A 24,180-nucleotide genomic window follows, 5' to 3' on the forward strand; every position below is an offset into this window, starting at 1 on the left:
TGAGATTGCAACGGTTGTGAGGAGTCGTAAAACTCCCCACAAATCACGAGGCAGGAGAGCCCCTAGCAACAGCGAAGGCATCGAGAATGCGGCAGAATCCAAGGGCATCCAGGTCCACCGGTAAATACTGGACCTTGGACCCAGCCAAAGCGGAGAGACCGTAAAATAACGGTACCGCGCTGGACCTTGGACCCACGCCGCCAAAGGGCAATAAGGTCGAACGGTAAAGGACTTTGAACCGGCGCAAAGAGGATGCACCGTGAATTAACGGGACATCTTGGACCTTGGACCCGATGCGTGCCGTCTGCAAAGGGAACTAACGGGACACACTTGAACATTGGACCCTAGCGAGCCGTGTGCAAAAAGGGAAATAACGGGACCACGCCGCTGCCTATAAAAGGGACGGCGCAGGCGCAGCTCGAGACAGTCAGTTGGAGTTCGCGCGACAGTCAGTGCAGTAAGCGCCGCAGTTCATGCAGCCAGGAGGCACGGGACGTGTCGGTCGGAAACCGCGACGCTGGCAGCCGGAGTACAGGACAGACAACCAAGATACGCGAGCGAAAGTACAAGCGCAACAAGTGAACCAGAGATCGAGAATACAAGTGCGAGGATCCAATCGAGTGCGTGGCCGTGAGAGTACCGTAGAAACCGAGTGCTCAACGCCCAGATCAAGTTACCAGAGTCAAGACGCTAGGCCAAGGCTGAGACTGCAACGGTGAGATCTGCAAGACACAGAGATTGGAGTGGAGACGAGTGCAGGACAGGAGCAGAGTCGAGAGAAGGACGAGCTACCGGCAGGGTAAGCGCGGATCAAGAGTTTGTGCCAGGCGTCGGGGTTACGGTGGACTGACGATAAGGCTGAATCCTCGGATTTGACCTGTCGGGACATTTGTTTCTCAGGCTAGAGCCAGACCTACCCCAGGAAACACGACGAAACAGGTGATCCCAGGATCATTCTGGTCGGACCCGAAAGGAAGGTTGTGCATACTTCTTGAGTCCTACAAGCCGGGCGGAACTGGAGAGACGCAGTTGGAGAACGACGCCGCAGGAGTCCACACGCACCACAAAGGGAGACGAGAGCAGCGACGCCGTCGAGGAGCGCCGCCGAGAAACGCACGACGTGAATCTTGAGCCGAGGGACGCACGTCGCCGACCAGGCAAGCCGCAGCAGCCAGCTGACGAAGAATTTCAGCGAAAAGAAAAACTTAATAAAGTTTTCCGATTTGTCCCAATCGGATATCTCTGCATTTTCTTTGGTCACGGGCAGTCACGCAATACAAATTTGGTGGGACGAACACACAATATCTCTGAGCTAGTCGCGGCGTTTACGTTGCGATCAAACAGTTGAAAACAGTTCGTTACACGGTGAAATTTAAATGACGCAGAAATTGGTTATGAGGAAGTCCTTGGGGAGCGTAAGAGTGAAAGAGGAGTCCTTGCATTATATCTGGTGATACGGTGGACTAGTAATAGCCAGACCTATCTCCCTGAGTCCGGCGATACAGGTAATCTCACGGCAGTCAGTGGGTGGATCGCGACGAAATTCCGGACATGAAATTAAAAACGACCCATAGGATGAGGCACGGATTATGGAAGGCAAGCGATCCGTGGTGTTGCTCTCGTCGAATGACGACGATAAGACCAGGAAGCCTTCGGACTTGCCATCACAAGTTTTACGGGAGAATTTTTTGCAATTCGGCGGCGAATCGGTCTAATAATTCCGCACAGTACAGCCCTGTGACCGTTTTACCTTTGTCAAGGTATTCGATGTAGATCACACCTTTTGTATCCCAAAAAAAACGGTGGCCCTTACCTTTCCGACCGATGGGACAGTCTTCGCCTTATTCGGAGCAGGTTTCACGGTTGAAGTCCACTGTTTTTAATGTTCCCTGGTCTCTGATGTGTACCAGTGGATCCATGTTTCGTCGACGGTCGCGAAACGACGCAGACACTCCTTTGTATTGCGCTTAAACAGCGTCAAACACTGCTCTGAAGTGGTCTTACGGTTGCAGTTGTCTTTCGTGCAGGATATGATCCACGCGGTCTTTTGGCATGCTTACTGTCTATCTGGCTATCTCGCGTATCTTCAATCAGCGCACAGTTGGGCCTTTTGACTTTTTTTTTTGGTAATAAATCATAACTTTTGAACCAACAGAGATAATTGACAGATATATAAGGCAAAAGCAAAATCTAAAATGTACCTTGAATAGAGCGACCCGAAATAATAACGTCTTTATTTGATTTCTTTATTAATATTCAACTCTTATCTAATGACCCACATACCTGCTTAACTTTGGGTTTTTATAGTGCACATCTGTTATCGCTTATGTGCCTAGGATATTCGACCCTTCTTGGGACATCCCATATTTGGGTTACAGTTTATGACCTCATTGTAAAATACAGTTTACATAAAACGTATTCATGTTTGATAATTCTGCAAAGGGCCAGCAAGATTAGGTGTGTCGTTCTCTAATGTAATATCTATGCAATTTGATAATATGCTAACATTCTTTATTAAAACATCTTGCAAACGGCCTCCAAACGTTGTAGTGTACACAAATACCTAATAAAAAGTGTTCATGTTTGAACTTTCTGCCAAGGGCCAGCAAGACTGGGTGTGTCGATAAATTGACTTATAAGATATATGATATGATATATATTTCATTTCATTTATTAATATCCTATATGATCAAATATATTAAAGGCTTAATATTTAAATTATCTTGTGAATGGTTTTGAATTTTATTACCCAATTATACAATAAATCTTTTTTTATTTGACATGATTCCTCTTTAGGAATTCGTTCTTTGATTGTTTATTCTTAACACATTTGATCGGAATAATTTTAAATGCTCTTTGCCTTAATCGATATAAAGTGCGCATTAATTTCATACTTAAAATGGGTTTATATAATTGCCCATCAATGTACCCCTAACATCTTTTCTCATACTCTGGATTAGCCCAGAACATTCTGAGTTATCATTTATTAAATTATTTTGCCAAGATTCCACCACGTCTTGGTTTTGTATAAAAATATTCAATTCTGTATTAACTGTAGATTTTATTGCTAAGTCGTGAATATCTCCAAAGTGAGGTTCTGCCGGCTGAATAAAGTAGCTATGTATTTCACCGTTTTTAATTTCATTTGGAATCACGCAATCAACCAAAAACTTTTCCTTTTTTACTGGGAACGATTCGATTTCTAAATCTTTCAATTCTACACTCTTCTCTTTATCTATGGCTTCCTCATCCCATAATACAGAATCTATTTTACTTGATTCTTCACAATTTTCTTACTTTATGGATTCATCATTCCATAACGCAGAATCTGTTTTATTTGTGGTTATGGGTTCACAATCCCACACTACAGAATCTATCTATCTACTGAATCTATTTTATTTTGGCTTATGGGTTCAAAGTCCCACACTACTGAATCTTTCTTATTCGATTCCTCACAATTTTCTTCATTTATGGATTCATCATTCCATAATACAGAATTTATTAAATGTGAATCTATTTTAGCTATGAAAGTACGAAAATTCTCTCTAGCAGAATACAGGACAGGATATTCAGCATCATTTTTTTTTATCGCCGGTTATCATGTCTATTTCAGTTGTGATATTTTTAACATCAACATCAACCAAGCAGTAAATAAAAATAGAGGGCATCAAAATGACGTCTAACTTCTTCTATTAAATCACCAATTTTCTCGGCTAAGAAGTTTATTTTATATTTTCTTTTAATAAGAAAAGCATTATCTCTATCTGCTTGTCTGCACGTCTCAGCGCAATATTTGTTTAATTCCGAGACTAGAGCTACAAAGGTGTTTTTTGTTTCCGTTTGGAAACATCCTGGAGTAGACGGCTCTGCTGTAGGTATTTCCGCTGTAGGTGCCACTGCTAGATGCTGCTGCTGTAGATGCTGCAGTTGTAGATGCGGCGGCTGTTATAATGCGGCAACTGTAGATGCCGCAGTTTTAGTCGCTGCCGCTGAAGACGCCGCAGTTGTAGATGCTGCCGCCGTAGACGCTTCAGCTGTCGATGCAGTAGTCGCCGTTTTTGTGTTTTCAGCTGCTGTAGTTGTTGCTACTGAATTTGATGCTGCTGTAGATGTTGCTGCAGATGCAGATGCCATACAAATCGATCGGTTTTGTTATTGTTAAGAAAGTAGGCTTTGAAAAATTAAAATTACAATATGAAACAAAAAATTTTTTCAAAGCCTACCTTCTTAACATTAAGAAAATCCATCGATTTGTATGGCAGCTATATGAAGGGACGGTGGTAAAATAACAAAAAATCACAGGCGATAACCAAGGCAAACTCTTCAAAGTACCTGAGTTTGAAGAAAATCTAAAATTTGATATGCGCAGTTGAGAAATTCTTACCCAGCTAGAAGGAAGCATTTCTGATCCTATAAAGTAGGGGAGAGTGGGGCAATTTCGTCACAGGGGCAATTTCGTCACCTGCAATATCTCGTAATCCATAAGTCGTAAAAATATATATTTTTTTTTGTTTTAGTCCTTCAAGACGGCCAGACACAACCAATGCGTTTTTTTTTTGCACAGAAGGCCAAGATAATTGAGCTATAATATTAAATGTGTTTTAATAGTTCAAAAGCTACATTTAGTTCTCGACGAAATTTTTTCTGTATGCCACAATTGAAAAGGGATAAGATACAGGTTTTTTTGTATAATACACAGTGCTTGTTTAATGCACAAAGCGTCTTTTGTGCTGCATAAGATATCAGGTTGGGGGGTGCATAAACTAATTGCAATCTAAAAACTCAGGCGAGAAAAAGACGACCGTTTTCCAAGATCTAACATCAGCAACTGCCTTTTATTAGCAGCGGCAAAATAACATAATGTTCTAACAGAGTAATTTACAGAGATTGGTTAATACATGTTAATGAGCTTTGTTTACATTTGTATAGGCAAAGAGAAACAGTATGTAAGACGAAAAATATTGTGAGTTTGACCGAACATCCCGGCCGCCTTGAAAGTATCATCTTTCAACAAGATTGAGAATCCGTGGGTAATACTGCCAGCTTATGCACTAGTCGGCAGCACACCCCAGTGCTGGTTCGAATGTGGGCCACTCGAACTAGCCCATCCTTTCCGGGAACAACGGTCTCCACGCGCCCGATCTTCCATCGCTGAGGAGGCAGATTGTCGTCGTGGATGATGACCATGGTGTTAGCCCTGATGTTGGCCGATGGTGTTGTCCATTTGGTGCGCGAGCGTAGTTCATGTAGGTACTCAAGCGACCACCTTCGCCAAAACTGTTGTTTGCTCGCGGTCACGGCGTCGAATCGTTCCAGGCTGGACGCATGTGTTGATGACACAGTCCGTTCTGGAGGGGCACGAAGAGATTTCCCCACCAGGAAGTGGCCCGGAGTAAGTGCCCCAAAGTCGTTGGGATCTGGAGACAGCGGAGACAATGGGCGCGAGTTGAGAATCGCTTCGACTTCAGTGGTTATGGTGCAGAGCTCCTCGAAGGTGAATCTTGAATTCATCAGTGTTCTGTAGAGTAGACTCTTGGCGCTCTTTACCGCCGCCTCCCAAAGGCCTCCAAAGTGAGCAGCTCTAGGAGGGATGAAATGGAAAGTTATGAAATCAGTTGACAAATAAGACGAAATGACTTCTTGCGTGGCTTTGTCTTGAAGGAACGCTCGTAGTTCTTGAAGATGGTTGGCAGCTCCGACGAAATTGGTTCCGTTGTCGCAGAAGATGTCGGTTGGAATTGACCGTCTGGCGATCATCCGTTTAAGTGCTGCAAGAAATGCCTTGGTTGACAAATCCGAGACGACTTCTATATGGACGGCCTTGGATGCCAAACAAATGAAGACAGCGAGGTAGGACTTTGTTGGAACCTTTCCTCTAATGCGAAGATATATGTTAAACGGTCCGCAGAAGTCGACGCCACACCTTTGGAACGGCTGTTGCGGTAGCACTCGTTCTAGTGGTAGCGATCCCATGAGTTGGTTCTCCAGTTTGGGTCTGAACCGAACGCAGGCGATACAGGAACGCACCACTCGACGAGCCAGGTCCCTGGCGTTGATGATCCAGTATTCCAGACGGATTAGCGCGACTAGAGCTTTCGGGCCTGCGTGACAATTCCTCAGATGCAAGTGTCGTACATAAATCCACGCAAAGTGCGATTTGCTAGGCAGTAGCAGCGGATGCCTTTCAGATTCAGGGATGTCGGCGTTCTGTAATCGTCCTCCAACCCTGATAAGAGCATGTCCTGATGAGCTGTCGAGAAAAGGCGTTAAATACTTTAGGTGACTTGTAAGCTTAGCTTTCTGCAGCGAAGGAACGACTGTTGCTGAATATTGTAGACGATGCTGAACAATGCGCGGCGAAGTTCTTCCGATGTAAGCGATGGATTGACAATTTTGACTCCTCTTGATAAGTTGGCGAAGCGAAAGACGTATGCGATGGTTCGAATGCAGCGATTGTATGAGCTGATGTGAGTCAGCTGCTGGAGAACATGATTGCTGATCACAGCCGTGGTGAATGTGCTCCTTCGTTGCTCTGCTTTGACAATAGTTGGATCGATATCGATGATTTGCGGAGTAATTGGCCACTGGGACGATGGTTGGGTCAAGAACTGTGGACCTGTGAACCACATCGATGCTGCCATCTCAGTTGTAGCAGCTCCGCGCGAAACTGTGTCCGCCGGATTGCTCTCACCTGGTACAAATTTCCACTGGCCATCTGCGGTCCATTCTTGAATTTCGGAGATTCGGTTTCCAACGAATGCTGACAGTGTGACTGAGTGCTGTTTTAGCCAGTGAAACACAATCTGCGAGTCCGTCCAGAAATAGACCGAGACTTTTCTGTCCGCTAATAGAGGCTTCAATTTCGCATGCAGTTGGCCCAGCAAATGCGCTCCACACAATTCCAGTTTTGGAAGGGATTTTTTCTTCACAGGAGCCACTCTCGATTTGCCAGTCAATAGCTGCACTGCGACGTCTCCCGTCGACGTTTCCGAGCGTAGATACACGCAGCAGCCGTAGGCCCTGATTGATGCGTCACAAAATCCATGAAGTTGAAGTGATCGCATCTTGTGTTGGAGGCAATAGCGGGGAATCGATAAAATTGAGACTGTTTGGAATGATTCTAGGCATTTGCTCCAGGCCGTGTGTATGTTTTCTGGAACGCTCTCGTCCCATTGCAGGCCAGCGAGCCAAAGTTCTTGCAGAAGTATTTTTGCGACAACAACAAGCGGTGAGAGCAAACCAAGCGGGTCGAACAAGGCGGATGCGGTGGACAAAATACTTCTTTTGGTGATACGCGTTGCGTGGTTCCTTGGTATGAACTTGAAGAACAGTGTATCCTTGTGCTGGTTCCAGTTCACTCCAAGAGCGCTGGCTAGTCCCTCGCCACAGGAACTGAGCTTCTTGGATGCATGATCTTCCATGAATCCAACGTAGTTGGAATGCCATTTGGTGAGTGGGAAATGCCCTCGACGAAGAATTTCTGTGACTTGATCCTTGATAATGCGAAGCGTCTCTAAGTCGTCTGCACCCGTGAGTAGGTCATCAACATAGAAAGACGACTTTATGATAGCGACGCCGATTGGACAGTCAGCTTGATGAACATCAGCGAGGTGGTTGAGGCTACGTGTTGCCAAAAATGGGGCGTCTGCAGTGCCGTAGGTTACCGTATTCAATTGATACGTGCGCAGCGTGTCTTCTGAAAATGCTCTCCAAAGAATGTACTGGTATTTGCGATCAATAATGTCGAGATTTACTTGCCTATACATCTTGGTCACATCTGCTGTGATGGCGTAACGATGAAGCCTGAACTTTAGAAGCTGCAGGTACAAGTCCTCCTGGAGTGTTGGGCCAACGCACAGCAAGTCGTTGAGTGATAATTGATTTGACGTCCGGCAAGAGGCGTCAAACACCACCCTAAGCTTAGTAGACTCACTGCTGGGTTTGAGGACGCAGTGATTCGGGATGTAGTAGTGCGGCTCATGCAGTTTAGGATGAATAACTGGGGACATGTGCCCCAATTTCTCATACTCCTCCATGAAGTCGCAGTATTGTTGACGAAGTGCTGGAGATTTCGATAGGCGACGTTCCATGCTTAGGAACCGACGGCGAGCGATATCAAATGAGTCTCCCAACCGAGTTGGGTCAGCCTTGAATGGCAGTTTGACGACAATCCTACCAGTGCTGTCGAGACAAGTGGTCTTCTCGTACTGTTCCTCGCAAATAGCATGCTCCGGCTTCTGCAGAGGTGGCGAGTCGACTGCTTCCAGTTCCCACAGACGTTTGAGGTTGACATCAATGGAACTTGCGTTTAAAGCCATGCAAGTGGAAACTTCTATTGGCGCGGTTTGCTGCAGTCGGCCGGTTACGACCCAGCCAAACTGAGTTTTCTGCAGCAGCGGGCCTTGAGGTACCAGCCTTATTTGCCCTACAGTTAAGGCGTCGAAGAAGGCTTCGGTTCCCAGTAGCAGATTGACGTGGCGTGATTGGTAGAATCTTTCATCAGCGAGCGGCGTATTTTCTGGCAGCTTCCAAGTCGAAACGTCGATGGCCGGATCGGGCTGGTATGAGATTTGTGGAATAATACAGAGATCTGCGGAGAGTACGAAAGATGAAATGCGAGATTTGACAGATGCAGTTGTGCAATATTTAATATCTGTTTGCGAATGGCCGATGCTTCGAATTTGGACTGCATGTCTTTCCCTCCGTAAGCGAAGCCGTTGTGCGAAGTCTTCCGTCACGAAGTTCACTTGAGAGCAGGAGGCGAGAAGAGCTCTTCCAGGCCAGTAGGTTCCAAGCGCATCCTTGACGAGAACCATAGCAGTGGCAAGCATCACCTGAGACTTCTGGCCAGAATGCGAGTGCGAGTGTGTTGCAGCTTCCAATGGCGGTGCAGTCGGATACGGTTGGTGCGAGCGAGACGAATCTAGCGAATGGTTGTTGTGCAACAGGGTATGATGTGCCTTGTTGCAGGTGCGACAGCGATTTCTCGATGGGCAGCTCGACAGTTGGTGACCTCTACACAGACAGTTTAAACACAGACGGTGTGTTTTAACGACATCAAATCGCGCGGTTGGATTAAGGTCCTTAAACTTGTCACATCCGAGCAATTTGTGTGAGGGTGCGAGGCAGTATACACATGGTGCGTTGGTCAGCGAAAACGACGAATTGTGAGATCTTGCGGGGGGACGAGTCGGTCTTGGCCGCTCCGATCCATGGGATTGCTCGTCAGACAGAAGAAACTGGCAGTGGCGCTCAAGTATCTGCGTGCATTGGCTCCAGGATGGCAGAGTGAGATAATCCAGTGATTCGTTCCATTTTGTTTTGGTCTGCTGATCGCACTTCTCCATGACCACGTAAATGAGCATCGCCTCAGAAATTTGAGCGTCCGAGCCTAGTGATGAAAGGGCACTGTATAACGCGGATGCGTTGTCGATTAGGTTGCGGAGCTGTTGAGCACTTGCCGCAGCAGCCGGCGGCAGTATAAAAATCGAGGCTATCGTTTCGACAAAGATTAGGGCAGGCTTGTCATACCGGTCCTTCAGCCGTTCCAGCGCCTTCGCATAATTTTCTCCAGTGACCGGGAAGGCTGCGACAGCTTCCAGTGCAGGTCCCTTTAAACAATTACGGAGATGATTAAATTAGTCTATATTAGATATTTGCTCACGATTGACCAGTTGCAGAAACGACGAGATGAAGTTCTTGTAATCCTTATGATTTCCATCGAAGCTAGGTAGTGCCAATCTTGGCAGTCGAGACGGCGCACTGTAGCTTGGTGCAGAGATGTGGTCGAAAACTATGTTGTGCAGATCCTCTCCAAGAAGTTGCTGAATTGCCAACTTTGTAGTTATGTAACTGTCCTCCAGGTCTGCACGTCCACTATCTGTGGATTCCATGGTCTCAATTTCTGATTGTACCGAAAGGGCTTGCTTAAAATATGACTCTAAGATTCCCAAACGGCACTTAAGTTCAGCCGGCGATTTCTGCTCTTCTTCTTCCTTGGCATCGACCATTCCTCTTATGCGCGTAATGTTGCGCTTAATATTCGAGCGTTGCCGTTTGAGAGTCTCCAATATAGCCGTTGCCATTGCTGCGACGAAGAATGCGAATGCGAGAACGAGAGTAAATTTGCGGCAACAACAACGCGGAGCGACGAATGTGGCAATGCCGTGAAGTTAGTTCAAAGCGAAAGCGACTAGAACTCAAAAACTGTACCAGCAGCTGCAGTTGGCGGACTTTAAAATTTCTATTAAAATATTAATGCGCTAATTTTTATTGTCAAAACAATTTTATTAATTTGTTCCAAATATTCTTGCTTTACGCATAAAAGCTGGTTTATATGTGTCGCGAATTGGGCGAGTGAAAAGAAAAAATGATGTTTTTTGATTACGGACGCGACATTAAAAATGTTTAAAAACAAACTTTAATAAAAACACAATCCATTAATATTAAAGAAGTTCTAATTTTTCCTGGTAGCACTTGCCTTAAACTAATTTGTAGGATTGGTTGCTTGATCTTGAGACTTCCACAGAAGGCATAGCAATATTACAAAAACACATCAAAATGTTGCTGAGATATACAGTATGTGTTGCTCGTGCTTAAAAGCTGCATATCTTTGTGTAAAAAAAGGAAGTGTAATTGATTCACAAAATATAGATCCCAATTCTATTTTTAAACAAAAAAAAAAATTTTTCGCTAGCTTTTAGTTTTTGGGGTTTGGTTGAATTTTTCCTGGAAATGCCCATATGCCAATTCTTTTTGTTGTATTGACCCGATTTTAAAAAAGTAGGATGATGGTAGTTAATGGTCGAGCTAGACCCCTAGATAATAAAGAACGAGTAAATAAAAAATGTTTAAATACATTTTTTATACCCTTGCGGAGGGTATTATAATTTCAGTCAGATGTTTGCAACACAGTGACCACATAAACGTTTCCGACCACATTATGTATATATATTTTTAATAGCCGAGTCCATCTAGTCATGTCCGTCTGTCCGTTTCTATGCGAACTAGTCTCAGTTCTAAAGCTATCGCGATGAAACTTTCCCAAAAGTCTTATTTCTACTGTAGGTAGTACATGTCGGAACGAGCAGGATCGGACCACTATATCTTATGGCTCTCATAGGAATATTCGAACATTATACGTTTTTTGATATGAAGTAGACATTTTGATTTCTGACATTTTAAAACCCAAATCTAAAAAAATGCCCAATATACATCACACGTAAACGGGACACATCGAGATAAAGGGTTTGAAGCTCACAAAGAAGGTAAATATGCATTTGAACTGCAAGGGTATACAAACTTCGGCCTGCCGAAGTTAACAACCTTTCTTGTTTAAATGAAATGTTCAAATGTTTTAAATGTTTAAAATGGCGACTTTTTTTTTTTTTGTTTTTTTTTTGTTTTTTACAAATTTACCAATTTATAAAAATGGAAAAAAATTTCTCATTTTTAAAGTAAGATTTTTTATAGCTTTAAAATTGAGAGACTATGTTGCGTACATAGCTAGATCGACTCGTCTGCCGATCGGGGTCGGAAACGTTTAAATCATACTACCCTCTGCAATTGCTTAAAAATAGAAAATGGTGCGCTTTTGTGTTTGGCTTGAAATACAAATTTATGGCCTCAAAATCCAGTTTTGGGTCGCCGATTTTCCGGAGAATGTCTTATTAATGTAATTTTACCTATTTCCTAAGAAAAACACTAATTTCACACGGTTTTCAATTTATTTGTAGGCGTTCCAGCTATGGCAGGTAGCGCAATAATTGGAGGCGTGCTCTTGGCTCTAATCGAAGGTGTTGGAATATTATTTACTAGAATATCAGCCGACCAGTTTAGAAATCCGATTCCACCGGCAGAAGACCCGTCGGCTCTTGGAGATCCTGGAAGTAATTTTTCATTTGGTTCAACATCTAATCAAAAGCAATATCAATAAAATGCTTAATATTTTAAAACGATGTGAAATATTTTGATTTTATAATATCAAATTTCTATCTGACCATATGTCACAATGATGTTTTTTTAACGAAAATTACATAGTTGAATAATTTAAACGGCACAAGGGCATTTTTATGATGACGTACGCGACATTTATATGACTTTAATATTTAAAATAAGATGAAATTTTGACTTTACTCGACTTTTCACTTTAAATGTGCGGACTTTGAATAAAACTTTGAACGTCCACGGGGCAGCTCGAGGTAATCGCTCAAGAAACGTATTCGATAGTCGGCATAAGTGAGACAGTTTACAAAAAGGACAAGAGTACAAGGGCGAAGTTTTAATCGAGTGCGTGCTCGAAAGACTACTGTTATACTTGTATGCCATCAGTCAAGACGCTGATGCTACAAGGCTGAGATTGCAACGGTTGTGAGGAGTCGTAAAACTCCCCACAAATCACGAGGCAGGAGAGCCCCTAGCAACAGCGAAGGCATCGAGAATGCGGCAGAATCCAAGGGCATCCAGGTCCACCGGTAAATACTGGACCTTGGACCCAGCCAAAGCGGAGAGACCGTAAAATAACGGTACCGCGCTGGACCTTGGACCCACGCCGCCAAAGGGCAATAAGGTCGAACGGTAAAGGACTTTGAACCGGCGCAAAGAGGATGCACCGTGAATTAACGGGACATCTTGGACCTTGGACCCGATGCGTGCCGTCTGCAAAGGGAACTAACGGGACACACTTGAACATTGGACCCTAGCGAGCCGTGTGCAAAAAGGGAAATAACGGGACCACGCCGCTGCCTATAAAAGGGACGGCGCAGGCGCAGCTCGAGACAGTCAGTTGGAGTTCGCGCGACAGTCAGTGCAGTAAGCGCCGCAGTTCATGCAGCCAGGAGGCACGGGACGTGTCGGTCGGAAACCGCGACGCTGGCAGCCGGAGTACAGGACAGACAACCAAGATACGCGAGCGAAAGTACAAGCGCAACAAGTGAACCAGAGATCGAGAATACAAGTGCGAGGATCCAATCGAGTGCGTGGCCGTGAGAGTACCGTAGAAACCGAGTGCTCAACGCCCAGATCAAGTTACCAGAGTCAAGACGCTAGGCCAAGGCTAAGACTGCAACGGTGAGATCTGCAAGACACAGAGATTGGAGTGGAGACGAGTGCAGGACAGGAGCAGAGTCGAGAGAAGGACGAGCTACCGGCAGGGTAAGCGCGGATCAAGAGTTTGTGCCAGGCGTCGGGGTTACGGTGGACTGACGATAAGGCTGAATCCTCGGATTTGACCTGTCGGGACATTTGTTTCTCAGGCTAGAGCCAGACCTACCCCAGGAAACTCGACGAAACAGGTGATCCCAGGATCATTCTGGTCGGACCCGAAAGGAAGGTTGTGCATACTTCTTGAGTCCTACAAGCCGGGCGGAACTGGAGAGACGCAGTTGGAGAACGACGCCGCAGGAGTCCACACGCACCACGAAGGGAGACGAGAGCAGCGACGCCGTCGAGGAGCGCCGCCGAGAAACGCACGACGTGAATCTTGAGCCGAGGGACGCACGTCGCCGACCAGGCAAGCCGCAGCAGCCAGCTGACGAAGAATTTCAGCGAAAAGAAAAACTTAATAAAGTTTTCCGATTTGTCCCAATCGGATATCTCTGCATTTTCTTTGGTCACGGGCAGTCACGCAATACAAATTTGGTGGGACGAACACACAATATCTCTGAGCTAGTCGCGGCGTTTACGTTGCGATCAAACAGTTGAAAACAGTTCGTTACACGGTGAAATTTAAATGACGCAGAAATTGGTTATGAGGAAGTCCTTGGGGAGCGTAAGAGTGAAAGAGGAGTCCTTGCATTATATCTGGTGATACGGTGGACTAGTAATAGCCAGACCTATCTCCCTGAGTCCGGCGATACAGGTAATCTCACGGCAGTCAGTGGGTGGATCGCGACGAAATTCCGGACATGAAATTAAAAACGACCCATAGGATGAGGCACGGATTATGGAAGGCAAGCGATCCGTGGTGTTGCTCTCGTCGAATGACGACGATAAGACCAGGAAGCCTTCGGACTTGCCATCACAAGTTTTACGGGAGGATTTTTTGCAATTCGGCGGCGAATCGGTCTAATAATTCCGCACAGTACAGCCCTGTGACCGTTTTGCCTTTGTCAAGGTATTCGATGTAGATCACACCTTTTGTATCCCAAAAAAAACGGTGGCCCTTACCTTTCCGACCGATGGGACAGTCTTCGCCTTATTCGGAGCAGGTTTCACGGTTGAAGTCCACTGTTTTTAATGTTCCCTGGTCTCTGATGTGTACCAGTGGATCCATGTTTCGTCGACGGTCGCGAAACGACGCAGACACTCCTTTGTATTGCGCTTAAACAGCGTCAAACACTGCTCTGAAGTGGTCTTACGGTTGCAGTTGTCTTTCGTGCAGGATATGATCCACGCGGTCTTTTGGCATGCTTACTGTCTATCTGGCTATCTCGCGTATCTTCAATCAGCGCACAGTTGGGCCTTTTGACTTTTTTTTTTGGTAATAAATCATAACTTTTGAACCAACAGAGATAATTGACAGATATATAAGGCAAAAGCAAAATCTAAAATGTACCTTGAATAGAGCGACCCGAAATAATGACGTCTTTATTTGATTTCTTTATTAATATTCAACTCTTACGTAGCTAACATGAGAATCTTATTTTACTCTTATCTAATGACCCACATACCTGCTTAACTTTGGGTTTTTATAGTGCACATCTGTTATCGCTTATGTGCCTAGGATATTCGACCCTTCTTGGGACATCCCATATTTGGGTTACAGTTTATGACCTCATTGTAAAATACAGTTTACATAAAACGTATTCATGTTTGAACATTCTGCAAAGGGCCAGCAAGATTAGGTGTGTTGTTCTCTAATGTAATATCTATGCAATTTGATAATATGCTAACATTCTTTATTAAAACATCTTGCAAACGGCCTCCAAACGTTGTAGTGTACACAAATACCTAATAAAAAGTGTTCATGTTTGAACTTTCTGCCAAGGGCCAGCAAGACTGGGTGTGTCGATAAATTGACTTATAAGATATATGATATGATATATATTTCATTTCATTTATTAATATCCTATATGATCAAATATATTAAAGGCTTAATATTTAAATTATCTTGTGAATGGTTTTGAATTTTATTACCCAATTATACAATAAATCTTTTTTTATTTGACATGATTCCTCTTTAGGAATTCGTTCTTTGATTGTTTATTCTTAACACATTTGATCGGAATAATTTTAAATGCTCTTTGCCTTAATCGATATAAAGTGCGCATTAATTTCTTACTTAAAATGGGTTTATATAATTGCCCATCAATGTACCCCTAACATCTTTTCTCATACTCTGGATTAGCCCAGAACATTCTGAGTTATCATTTATTAAATTATTTTGCCAAGATTCCACCACGTCTTGGTTTTGTATAAAAATATTCAATTCTGTATTAACTGTAGATTTTATTGCTAAGTCGTGAATATCTCCAAAGTGAGGTCCTGCCGGCTGAATAAAGTAGCTATGTATTTCACCGTTTTTAATTTCATTTGGAATCACGCAATCAACCAAAAACTGTTCCTTTTTTACTGGGAACGATTCGATTTCTAAATCTTTCAATTCTACACTCTTCTCTTTATCTATGGCTTCCTCATCCCATAATACAGAATCTATTTTACTTGATTCTTCACAATTTTCTTACTTTATGGATTCATCATTCCATAACGCAGAATCTGTTTTATTTGTGGTTATGGGTTCACAATCCCACACTACAGAATCTATCTATCTACTGAATCTATTTTATTTTGGCTTATGGGTTCAAAGTCCCACACTACTGAATCTTTCTTATTCGATTCCTCACAATTTTCTTCATTTATGGATTCATCATTCCATAATACAGAATTTATTAAATGTGAATCTATTTTAGCTATGAAAGTACGAAAATTCTCTCTAGCAGAATACAGGACAGGATATTCAGCATCATTTTTTTTTTATCGCCGGTTATCATGTCTATTTCAGTTGTGATATTTTTAACATCAACATCAACCAAGCAGTAAATAAAAATAGAGGGCATCAAAATGACGTCTAACTTCTTCTATTAAATCACCAATTTTCTCGGCTAAGAAGTTTATTTTATATTTTCTTTTAATAAGAAAAGCATTATCTCTATCTGCTTGTCTGCACGTCTCAGCGCAATATTTGTTTAATTCCGAGACTAGAGCTACAAAGGTGTTTTTTGTTTCCGTTTGGAAACATCCTGGAGTAGACGGCTCTGCTGTAGGTATTTCCGCTGTAGGTGCCACTGCTAGATGCTGCTGCTGTAGATGCTGCAGTTGTAGATGCGGCGGCTGTTATAATGCGGCAACTGTAGATGCCGCAGTTTTAGTCGCTGCCGCTGAAGACGCCGCAGTTGTAGATGCTGCCGCCGTAGACGCTTCAGCTGTCGATGCAGTAGTCGCCGTTTTTGTGTTTTCAGCTGCTGTAGTTGTTGCTACTGAATTTGATGCTGCTGTAGATGTTGCTGCAGATGCAGATGCCATACAAATCGATCGGTTTTGTTATTGTTAAGAAAGTAGGCTTTGAAAAATTAAAATTACAATATAAAACAAAAAATTTTTTCAAAGCCTACCTTCTTAACATTAAGAAAATCCATCGATTTGTATGGCAGCTATATGAAGGGACGGTGGTAAAATAACAAAAAATCACAGGCGATAACCAAGGCAAACTCTTCAAAGTACCTGAGTTTGAAGAAAATCTAAAATTTCATATGCGCAGTTGAGAAATTCTTACCCAGCTAGAAGGAAGCATTTCTGATCCTATAAAGTAGGGGAGAGTGGGGCAATTTCGTCACAGGGGCAATTTCGTCACCTGCAATATCTCGTAATCCATAAGTCGTAAAAATATATATTTTTTTTGTTTTAGTCCTTCAAGACGGCCAGACACAACCAATGCGTTTTTTTTTTGCACAGAAGGCCAAGATAATTGAGCTATAATATTAAATGTGTTTTAATAGTTCAAAAGCTACATTTAGTTCTCGACGAAATTTTTTCTGCATGCCACAATTGAAAAGGGATAAGATACAGGTTTTTTTGTATAATACACAGTGCTTGTTTAATGCACAAAGCGTCTTTTGTGCTGCATAAGATATCAGGTTGGGGGGTGCATAAACTAATTGCAATCTAAAAACTCAGGCGAGAAAAAGACAACCGTTTTCCAAGATCTAACATCAGCAACTGCCTTTTATTAGCAGCGGCAAAATAACATAATGTTCTAACAGAGTAATTTACAGAGATTGGTTAATACATGTTAATGAGCTTTGTTTACATTTGTATAGGCAAAGAGAAACAGTATGTAAGACGAAAAATATTGTGAGTTTGACCGAACATCCCGGCCGCCTTGAAAGTATCATCTTTCAACAAGATTGAGAATCCGTGGGTAATACTGCCAGCTTATGCACTGGTCGGCAGCACACCCCAGTGCTGGTTCGAATGTGGGCCACTCGAACTAGCCCATCCTTTCCGGGAACAACGGTCTCCACGCGCCCGATCTTCCATCGCTGAGGAGGCAGATTGTCGTCGTGGATGATGACCATGGTGTTAGCCCTGATGTTGGCCGATGGTGTTGTCCATTTGGTGCGCGAGCGTAGTTCATGTAGGTACTCAAGCGACCACCTTCGCCAAAACTGTTGTTTGCTCGCGGTCACGGCGTCGAATCGTTCCAGGCTGGACGCATGTGTTGATGACACAGTCCGTTCTGGAGGGGCACGAAGAGATTTCCCCACCAGGAAGTGGCCCGGAGTAAGTGCCCCAAAGTCGTTGGGATCTGGAGACAGCGGAGACAATGGGCGCGAGTTGAGAATCGCTTCGACTTCAGTGGTTATGGTGCAGAGCTCCTCGAAGGTGAATCTTGAATTCATCAGTGTTCTGTAGAGTAGACTCTTGGCGCTCTTTACCGCCGCCTCCCAAAGGCCTCCAAAGTGAGCAGCTCTAGGAGGGATGAAATGGAAAGTTATGAAATCAGTTGACAAATAAGACGAAATGACTTCTTGCGTGGCTTTGTCTTGAAGGAACGCTCGTAGTTCTTGAAGATGGTTGGCAGCTCCGACGAAATTGGTTCCGTTGTCGCAGAAGATGTCGGTTGGAATTGACCGTCTGGCGATCATCCGTTTAAGTGCTGCAAGAAATGCCTTGGTTGACAAATCCGAGACGACTTCTATATGGACGGCCTTGGATGCCAAACAAATGAAGACAGCGAGGTAGGACTTTGTTGGAACCTTTCCTCTAATGCGAAGATATATGTTAAACGGTCCGCAGAAGTCGACGCCACACCTTTGGAACGGCTGTTGCGGTAGCACTCGTTCTAGTGGTAGCGATCCCATGAGTTGGTTCTCCAGTTTGGGTCTGAACCGAACGCAGGCGATACAGGAACGCACCACTCGACGAGCCAGGTCCCTGGCGTTGATGATCCAGTATTCCAGACGGATTAGCGCGACTAGAGCTTTCGGGCCTGCGTGACAATTCCTCAGATGCAAGTGTCGTACATAAATCCACGCAAAGTGCGATTTGCTAGGCAGTAGCAGCGGATGCCTTTCAGATTCAGGGATGTCGGCGTTCTGTAATCGTCCTCCAACCCTGATAAGAGCATGTCCTGATGAGCTGTCGAGAAAAGGCGTTAAATACTTTAGGTGACTTGTAAGCTTAGCTTTCTGCAGCGAAGGAACGACTGTTGCTGAATATTGTAGACGATGCTGAACAATGCGCGGCGAAGTTCTTCCGATGTAAGCGATGGATTGACAATTTTGACTCCTCTTGATAAGTTGGCGAAGCGAAAGACGTATGCGATGGTTCGAATGCAGCGATTGTATGAGCTGATGTGAGTCAGCTGCTGGAGAACATGATTGCTGATCACAGCCGTGGTGAATGTGCTCCTTCGTTGCTCTGCTTTGACAATAGTTGGATCGATATCGATGATTTGCGGAGTGGTTGGCCGCTGGGACGATGGTTGGGTCAAGAACTGTGGACCTGTGAACCACATCGATGCTGCCAGCTCAGTTGCGCGAAACTGTGTCCGCCGGATTGCTCTCACCTGGTACAAATTTCCACTGGCCATCTGCGGTCCATTCTTGAATTTCGGAGATTCGGTTTCCAACGAATGCTGACAGTGTGACTGAGTGCTGTTTTAGCCAGTGAAACACAATCTGCGAGTCCGTCCAGAAATAGACCGAGACTTTTCTGTCCGCTAATAGAGGCTTCAATTTCGCATGCAGTTGGCCCAGCAAATGCGCTCCACACAATTCCAGTTTTGGAAGGGATTTTTTCTTCACAGGAGCCACTCTCGATTTGCCAGTCAATAGCTGCACTGCGACGTCTCCCGTCGACGTTTCCGAGCGTAGATACACGCAGCAGCCGTAGGCCCTGATTGATGCGTCACAAAATCCATGAAGTTGAAGTGATCGCATCTTGTGTTGGAGGCAATAGCGGGGAATCGATAAAATTGAGACTGTTTGGAATGATTCTAGGCATTTGCTCCAGGCCGTGTGTATGTTTTCTGGAACGCTCTCGTCCCATTGCAGGCCAGCGAGCCAAAGTTCTTGCAGAAGTATTTTTGCGACAACAACAAGCGGTGAGAGCAAACCAAGCGGGTCGAACAAGGCGGATGCGGTGGACAAAATACTTCTTTTGGTGATACGCGTTGCGTGGTTCCTTGGTATGAACTTGAAGAACAGTGTATCCTTGTGCTGGTTCCAGTTCACTCCAAGAGCGCTGGCTAGTCCCTCGCCACAGGAACTGAGCTTCTTGGATGCATGATCTTCCATGAATCCAACGTAGTTGGAATGCCATTTGGTGAGTGGGAAATGCCCTCGACGAAGAATTTCTGTGACTTGATCCTTGATAATGCGAAGCGTCTCTAAGTCGTCTGCACCCGTGAGTAGGTCATCAACATAGAAAGACGACTTTATGATAGCGACGCCGATTGGACAGTCAGCTTGATGAACATCAGCGAGGTGGTTGAGGCTACGTGTTGCCAAAAATGGGGCGTCTGCAGTGCCGTAGGTTACCGTATTCAATTGATACGTGCGCAGCGTGTCTTCTGAAAATGCTCTCCAAAGAATGTACTGGTATTTGCGATCAATAATGTCGAGATTTACTTGCCTATACATCTTGGTCACATCTGCTGTGATGGCGTAACGATGAAGCCTGAACTTTAGAAGCTGCAGGTACAAGTCCTCCTGGAGTGTTGGGCCAACGCACAGCAAGTCGTTGAGTGATAATTGATTTGACGTCCGGCAAGAGGCGTCAAACACCACCCTAAGCTTAGTAGACTCACTGCTGGGTTTGAGGACGCAGTGATTCGGGATGTAGTAGTGCGGCTCATGCAGTTTAGGATGAATAACTGGGGACATGTGCCCCAATTTCTCATACTCCTCCATGAAGTCGCAGTATTGTTGACGAAGTGCTGGAGATTTCGATAGGCGACGTTCCATGCTTAGGAACCGACGGCGAGCGATATCAAATGAGTCTCCCAACCGAGTTGGGTCAGCCTTGAATGGCAGTTTGACGACAATCCTACCAGTGCTGTCGAGACAAGTGGTCTTCTCGTACTGTTCCTCGCAAATAGCATGCTCCGGCTTCTGCAGAGGTGGCGAGTCGACTGCTTCCAGTTCCCACAGACGTTTGAGGTTGACATCAATGGAACTTGCGTTTAAAGCCATGCAAGTGGAAACTTCTATTGGCGCGGTTTGCTGCAGACGGCCGGTTACGACCCAGCCAAACTGAGTTTTCTGCAGCAGCGGGCCTTGAGGTACCAGCCTTATTTGCCCTACAGTTAAGGCGTCGAAGAAGGCTTCGGTTCCCAGTAGCAGATTGACGTGGCGTGATTGGTAGAATCTTTCATCAGCGAGCGGCGTATTTTCTGGCAGCTTCCAAGTCGAAACGTCGATGGCCGGATCGGGCTGGTATGAGATTTGTGGAATAATACAGAGATCTGCGGAGAGTACGAAAGATGAAATGCGAGATTTGACAGATGCAGTTGTGCAATATTTAATATCTGTTTGCGAATGGCCGATGCTTCGAATTTGGACTGCATGTCTTTCCCTCCGTAAGCGAAGCCGTTGTGCGAAGTCTTCCGTCACGAAGTTCACTTGAGAGCAGGAGGCGAGAAGAGCTCTTCCAGGCCAGTAGGTTCCAAGCGCATCCTTGACGAGAACCATAGCAGTGGCAAGCATCACCTGAGACTTCTGGCCAGAATGCGAGTGCGAGTGTGTTGCAGCTTCCAATGGCGGTGCAGTCGGATACGGTTGGTGCGAGCGAGACGAATCTAGCGAATGGTTGTTGTGCAACAGGGTATGATGTGCCTTGTTGCAGGTGCGACAGCGATTTCTCGATGGGCAGCTCGACAGTTGGTGACCTCTACACAGACAGTTTAAACACAGACGGTGTGTTTTAACGACATCAAATCGCGCGGTTGGATTAAGGTCCTTAAACTTGTCACATCCGAGCAATTTGTGTGAGGGTGCGAGCCAGTATACACATGGTGCGTTGGTCAGCGAAAACGACGAATTGTGAGATCTTGCGGGGGGACGAGTCGGTCTTGGCCGCTCCGATCCATGGGATTGCTCGTCAGACAGAAGAAACTGGCAGTGGCGCTCAAGTATCTGCGTGCATTGGCTCCAGGATGGCAGAGTGAGATAATCCAGTGATTCGTTCCATTTTGTTTTGGTCTGCTGATCGCACTTCTCCATGACCACGTAAATGAGCATCGCCTCAGAAATTTGAGCGTCCGAGCCTAGTGATGAAAGGGCACTGTATAACGCGGATGCGTTGTCGATTAGGTTGCGGAGCTGTTGAGCACTTGCCGCAGCAGCCGGCGGCAGTTTAAAAATCGAGGCTATCGTTTCGACAAAGATTAGGGCAGGCTTGTCATACCGGTCCTTCAGCCGTTCCAGCGCCTTCGCATAATTTTCTCCAGTGACCGGGAAGGCTGCGACAGCTTCCAGTGCAGGTCCCTTTAAACAATTACGGAGATGATTAAATTAGTCTATATTAGATATTTGCTCACGATTGACCAGTTGCAGAAACGACGAGATGAAGTTTTTGTAATCCTTATGATTTCCATCGAAGCTAGGTAGTGCCAATCTTGGCAGTCGAGACGGCGCACTGTAGCTTGGTGCAGAGATGTGGTCGAAAACTGTGTTGTGCAGATCCTCTCCAAGAAGTTGCTGAATTGCCAACTTTGTAGTTATGTAACTGTCCTCCAGGTCTGCACGTCCACTATCTGTGGATTCCATGGTCTCAATTTCTGATTGTACCGAAAGGGCTTGCTTAAAATATGACTCTAAGATTCCCAAACGGCACTTAAGTTCAGCCGGCGATTTCTGCTCTTCTTCTTCCTTGGCATCGACCATTCCTCTTATGCGCGTAATGTTGCGCTTAATATTCGAGCGTTGCCGTTTGAGAGTCTCCAATATAGCCGTTGCCATTGCTGCGACGAAGAATGCGAATGCGAGAACGAGAGTAAATTTGCGGCAACAACAACGCGGAGCGACGAATGTGGCAATGCCGTGAAGTTAGTTCAAAGCGAAAGCGACTAGAACTCAAAAACTGTACCAGCAGCTGCAGTTGGCGATGTAAACAAAACAACAACACTTTGCTGGCGGAATAACGGAGCAAAGGAGAATGAGCGATCGACGCCGAGCTTATAGAGCGGGCGGGCACACACACACAAGCGAAGAGATGTGCGAAGAAGAGCGCGAATAGTTCCGTTATACGAACGACACGTTGCCCTTAGAATTTTCGTGAATAGTTAATAACTTTATTTGTTTATTTATTATTCACTTTCGATGAATGCACTAGGGTTGAATGTTCACCTTTGTATGCGGTTATGACAATGTTGAGTTGCGATGAGCGGGTCGAGCGAATAATTGTTGCGGGCGATAGTTCGACAATTGTTTATGAATTAATAAATTGTTAATAATTTGTTTAAACACTGCCCCACGTTGGGCGCCAAAATGTTTAATGCACAAAGCGTCTTTTGTGCTGCATAAGATATCAGGTTGGGGGGTGCATAAACTAATTGCAATCTAAAAACTCAGGCGAGAAAAAGACAACCGTTTTCCAAGATCTAACATCAGCAACTGCCTTTTATTAGGAGCGGCAAAATAACATAATGTTCTAACAGAGTAATTTACAGAGATTGGTTAATACATGTTAATGAGCTTTGTTTACATTTGTATAGGCAAAGAGAAACAGTATGTAAGACGAAAAATATTGTGAGTTTGACCGAACAGTGCTATAATGTGCATTTCTGCGTTAGTAATGTTTAACTTCGCGCCTAATTTCGGAAGAAAAATAATTATTTCTAAAAAAGTACTGTGTGGGGAAATTTCGCCACCCTATGCTTAGGGTAAATTCGCACCTATTTTAGATACATCTTTTTTTATTTGACGAGCTGGCTAACGAACAGACTACCAGCAGCAGGAACAAATATAGGACGTCAACAAAAATGGTACGCTTGATCAGTGTAGCATATTTATAGGCGTTAAACTCCCTACATTTTTCAGGTGACGAAAAAGGCCCAGTGCTGTGGCGATTTTACCCCTGTATGTGGTGAGATTGCCCCAGTATATTGGTTTTACTTTTTAATTTTTTATAAATCACCAAGGTAATGAAAAAAAAGGGAAATGTCACATTTTAAAGCTTGGTGCTAACCGCATTCAACAATAAAAATAGAAATATGATAACGTGTCTCAAGATGGACTAAAAATAGCTTTGAAAAAATGCTGACGAAATATATATACTGGGGCAATTCCGCCACATAGGGGGTAAAATCGCAACACCACTGGGGCACTTCCGTCACCTGAAAAATGTAGGTCAAGCGTACCATTTTTGTTGACGTCCTATATTTGTTGCTGCTGCCGGTAGTCTGTTCGTTAGCCAGCTCGTCAAAAAAAAAAATAGGTGCGAATTTACCCCTAGCATAGGGTGGCGAAATTTCCCCACACAGTTCTTTTTTAGAAATAATTATTTTTATCCGAAATTAGGCACGAAGTTAAAAATCACTAACGCAGAAATGCACATTATAGCACTGTGTATTACATAAAAAAATCTGTATCGTATCCCTTTTCGATTGTGGCATACAGAAAAAATTTCGTCGATAACTAAATGTAGCTTTTGAACTATTAAAACACATTTAATATTATA

At 44.5% G+C, this 24,180-nt stretch overlaps 2 protein-coding genes and 1 long non-coding RNA gene across 3 annotated transcripts; 1 reads left to right on the forward strand and 2 right to left on the reverse strand.

Moving 5' to 3' along the window:
- Positions 1–43: 43 nt before the first annotated feature.
- LOC123002454 (uncharacterized) lies at positions 44–10,085 on the reverse strand. The gene is made up of 4 exons (XM_044392621.2): positions 9,672–10,085; positions 6,319–9,611; positions 5,068–6,250; positions 44–304 (listed from the first exon to the last, which is right to left on the reverse strand). The coding sequence occupies exons 1-4, from the start codon at positions 10,083–10,085 to the stop codon at positions 44–46; spliced, it is 5,151 nt and encodes a 1,716-aa protein (XP_044248556.2).
- A 957-nt stretch (positions 10,086–11,042) lies between these two features.
- Positions 11,043–11,957, forward strand: LOC123002422 (uncharacterized). Its single transcript, XR_006412092.2, has 2 exons — positions 11,043–11,267; positions 11,736–11,957. It is a non-coding gene; the product is annotated as an uncharacterized lncRNA (long non-coding RNA).
- Positions 11,958–17,393: 5,436 nt separating this feature from the next.
- LOC123002455 (uncharacterized) lies at positions 17,394–22,460 on the reverse strand. The gene is made up of 4 exons (XM_044392622.1): positions 22,047–22,460; positions 19,067–21,986; positions 18,705–19,002; positions 17,394–18,636 (listed from the first exon to the last, which is right to left on the reverse strand). The coding sequence occupies exons 1-4, from the start codon at positions 22,458–22,460 to the stop codon at positions 17,394–17,396; spliced, it is 4,875 nt and encodes a 1,624-aa protein (XP_044248557.1).
- Between the last annotated feature and the right edge of the window lie 1,720 nt (positions 22,461–24,180).

This window comes from Drosophila takahashii, chromosome 3L (genome assembly GCF_030179915.1).
Source record: "Drosophila takahashii strain IR98-3 E-12201 chromosome 3L, DtakHiC1v2, whole genome shotgun sequence".
NCBI lineage: Eukaryota > Metazoa > Arthropoda > Insecta > Diptera > Drosophilidae > Drosophila > Drosophila takahashii.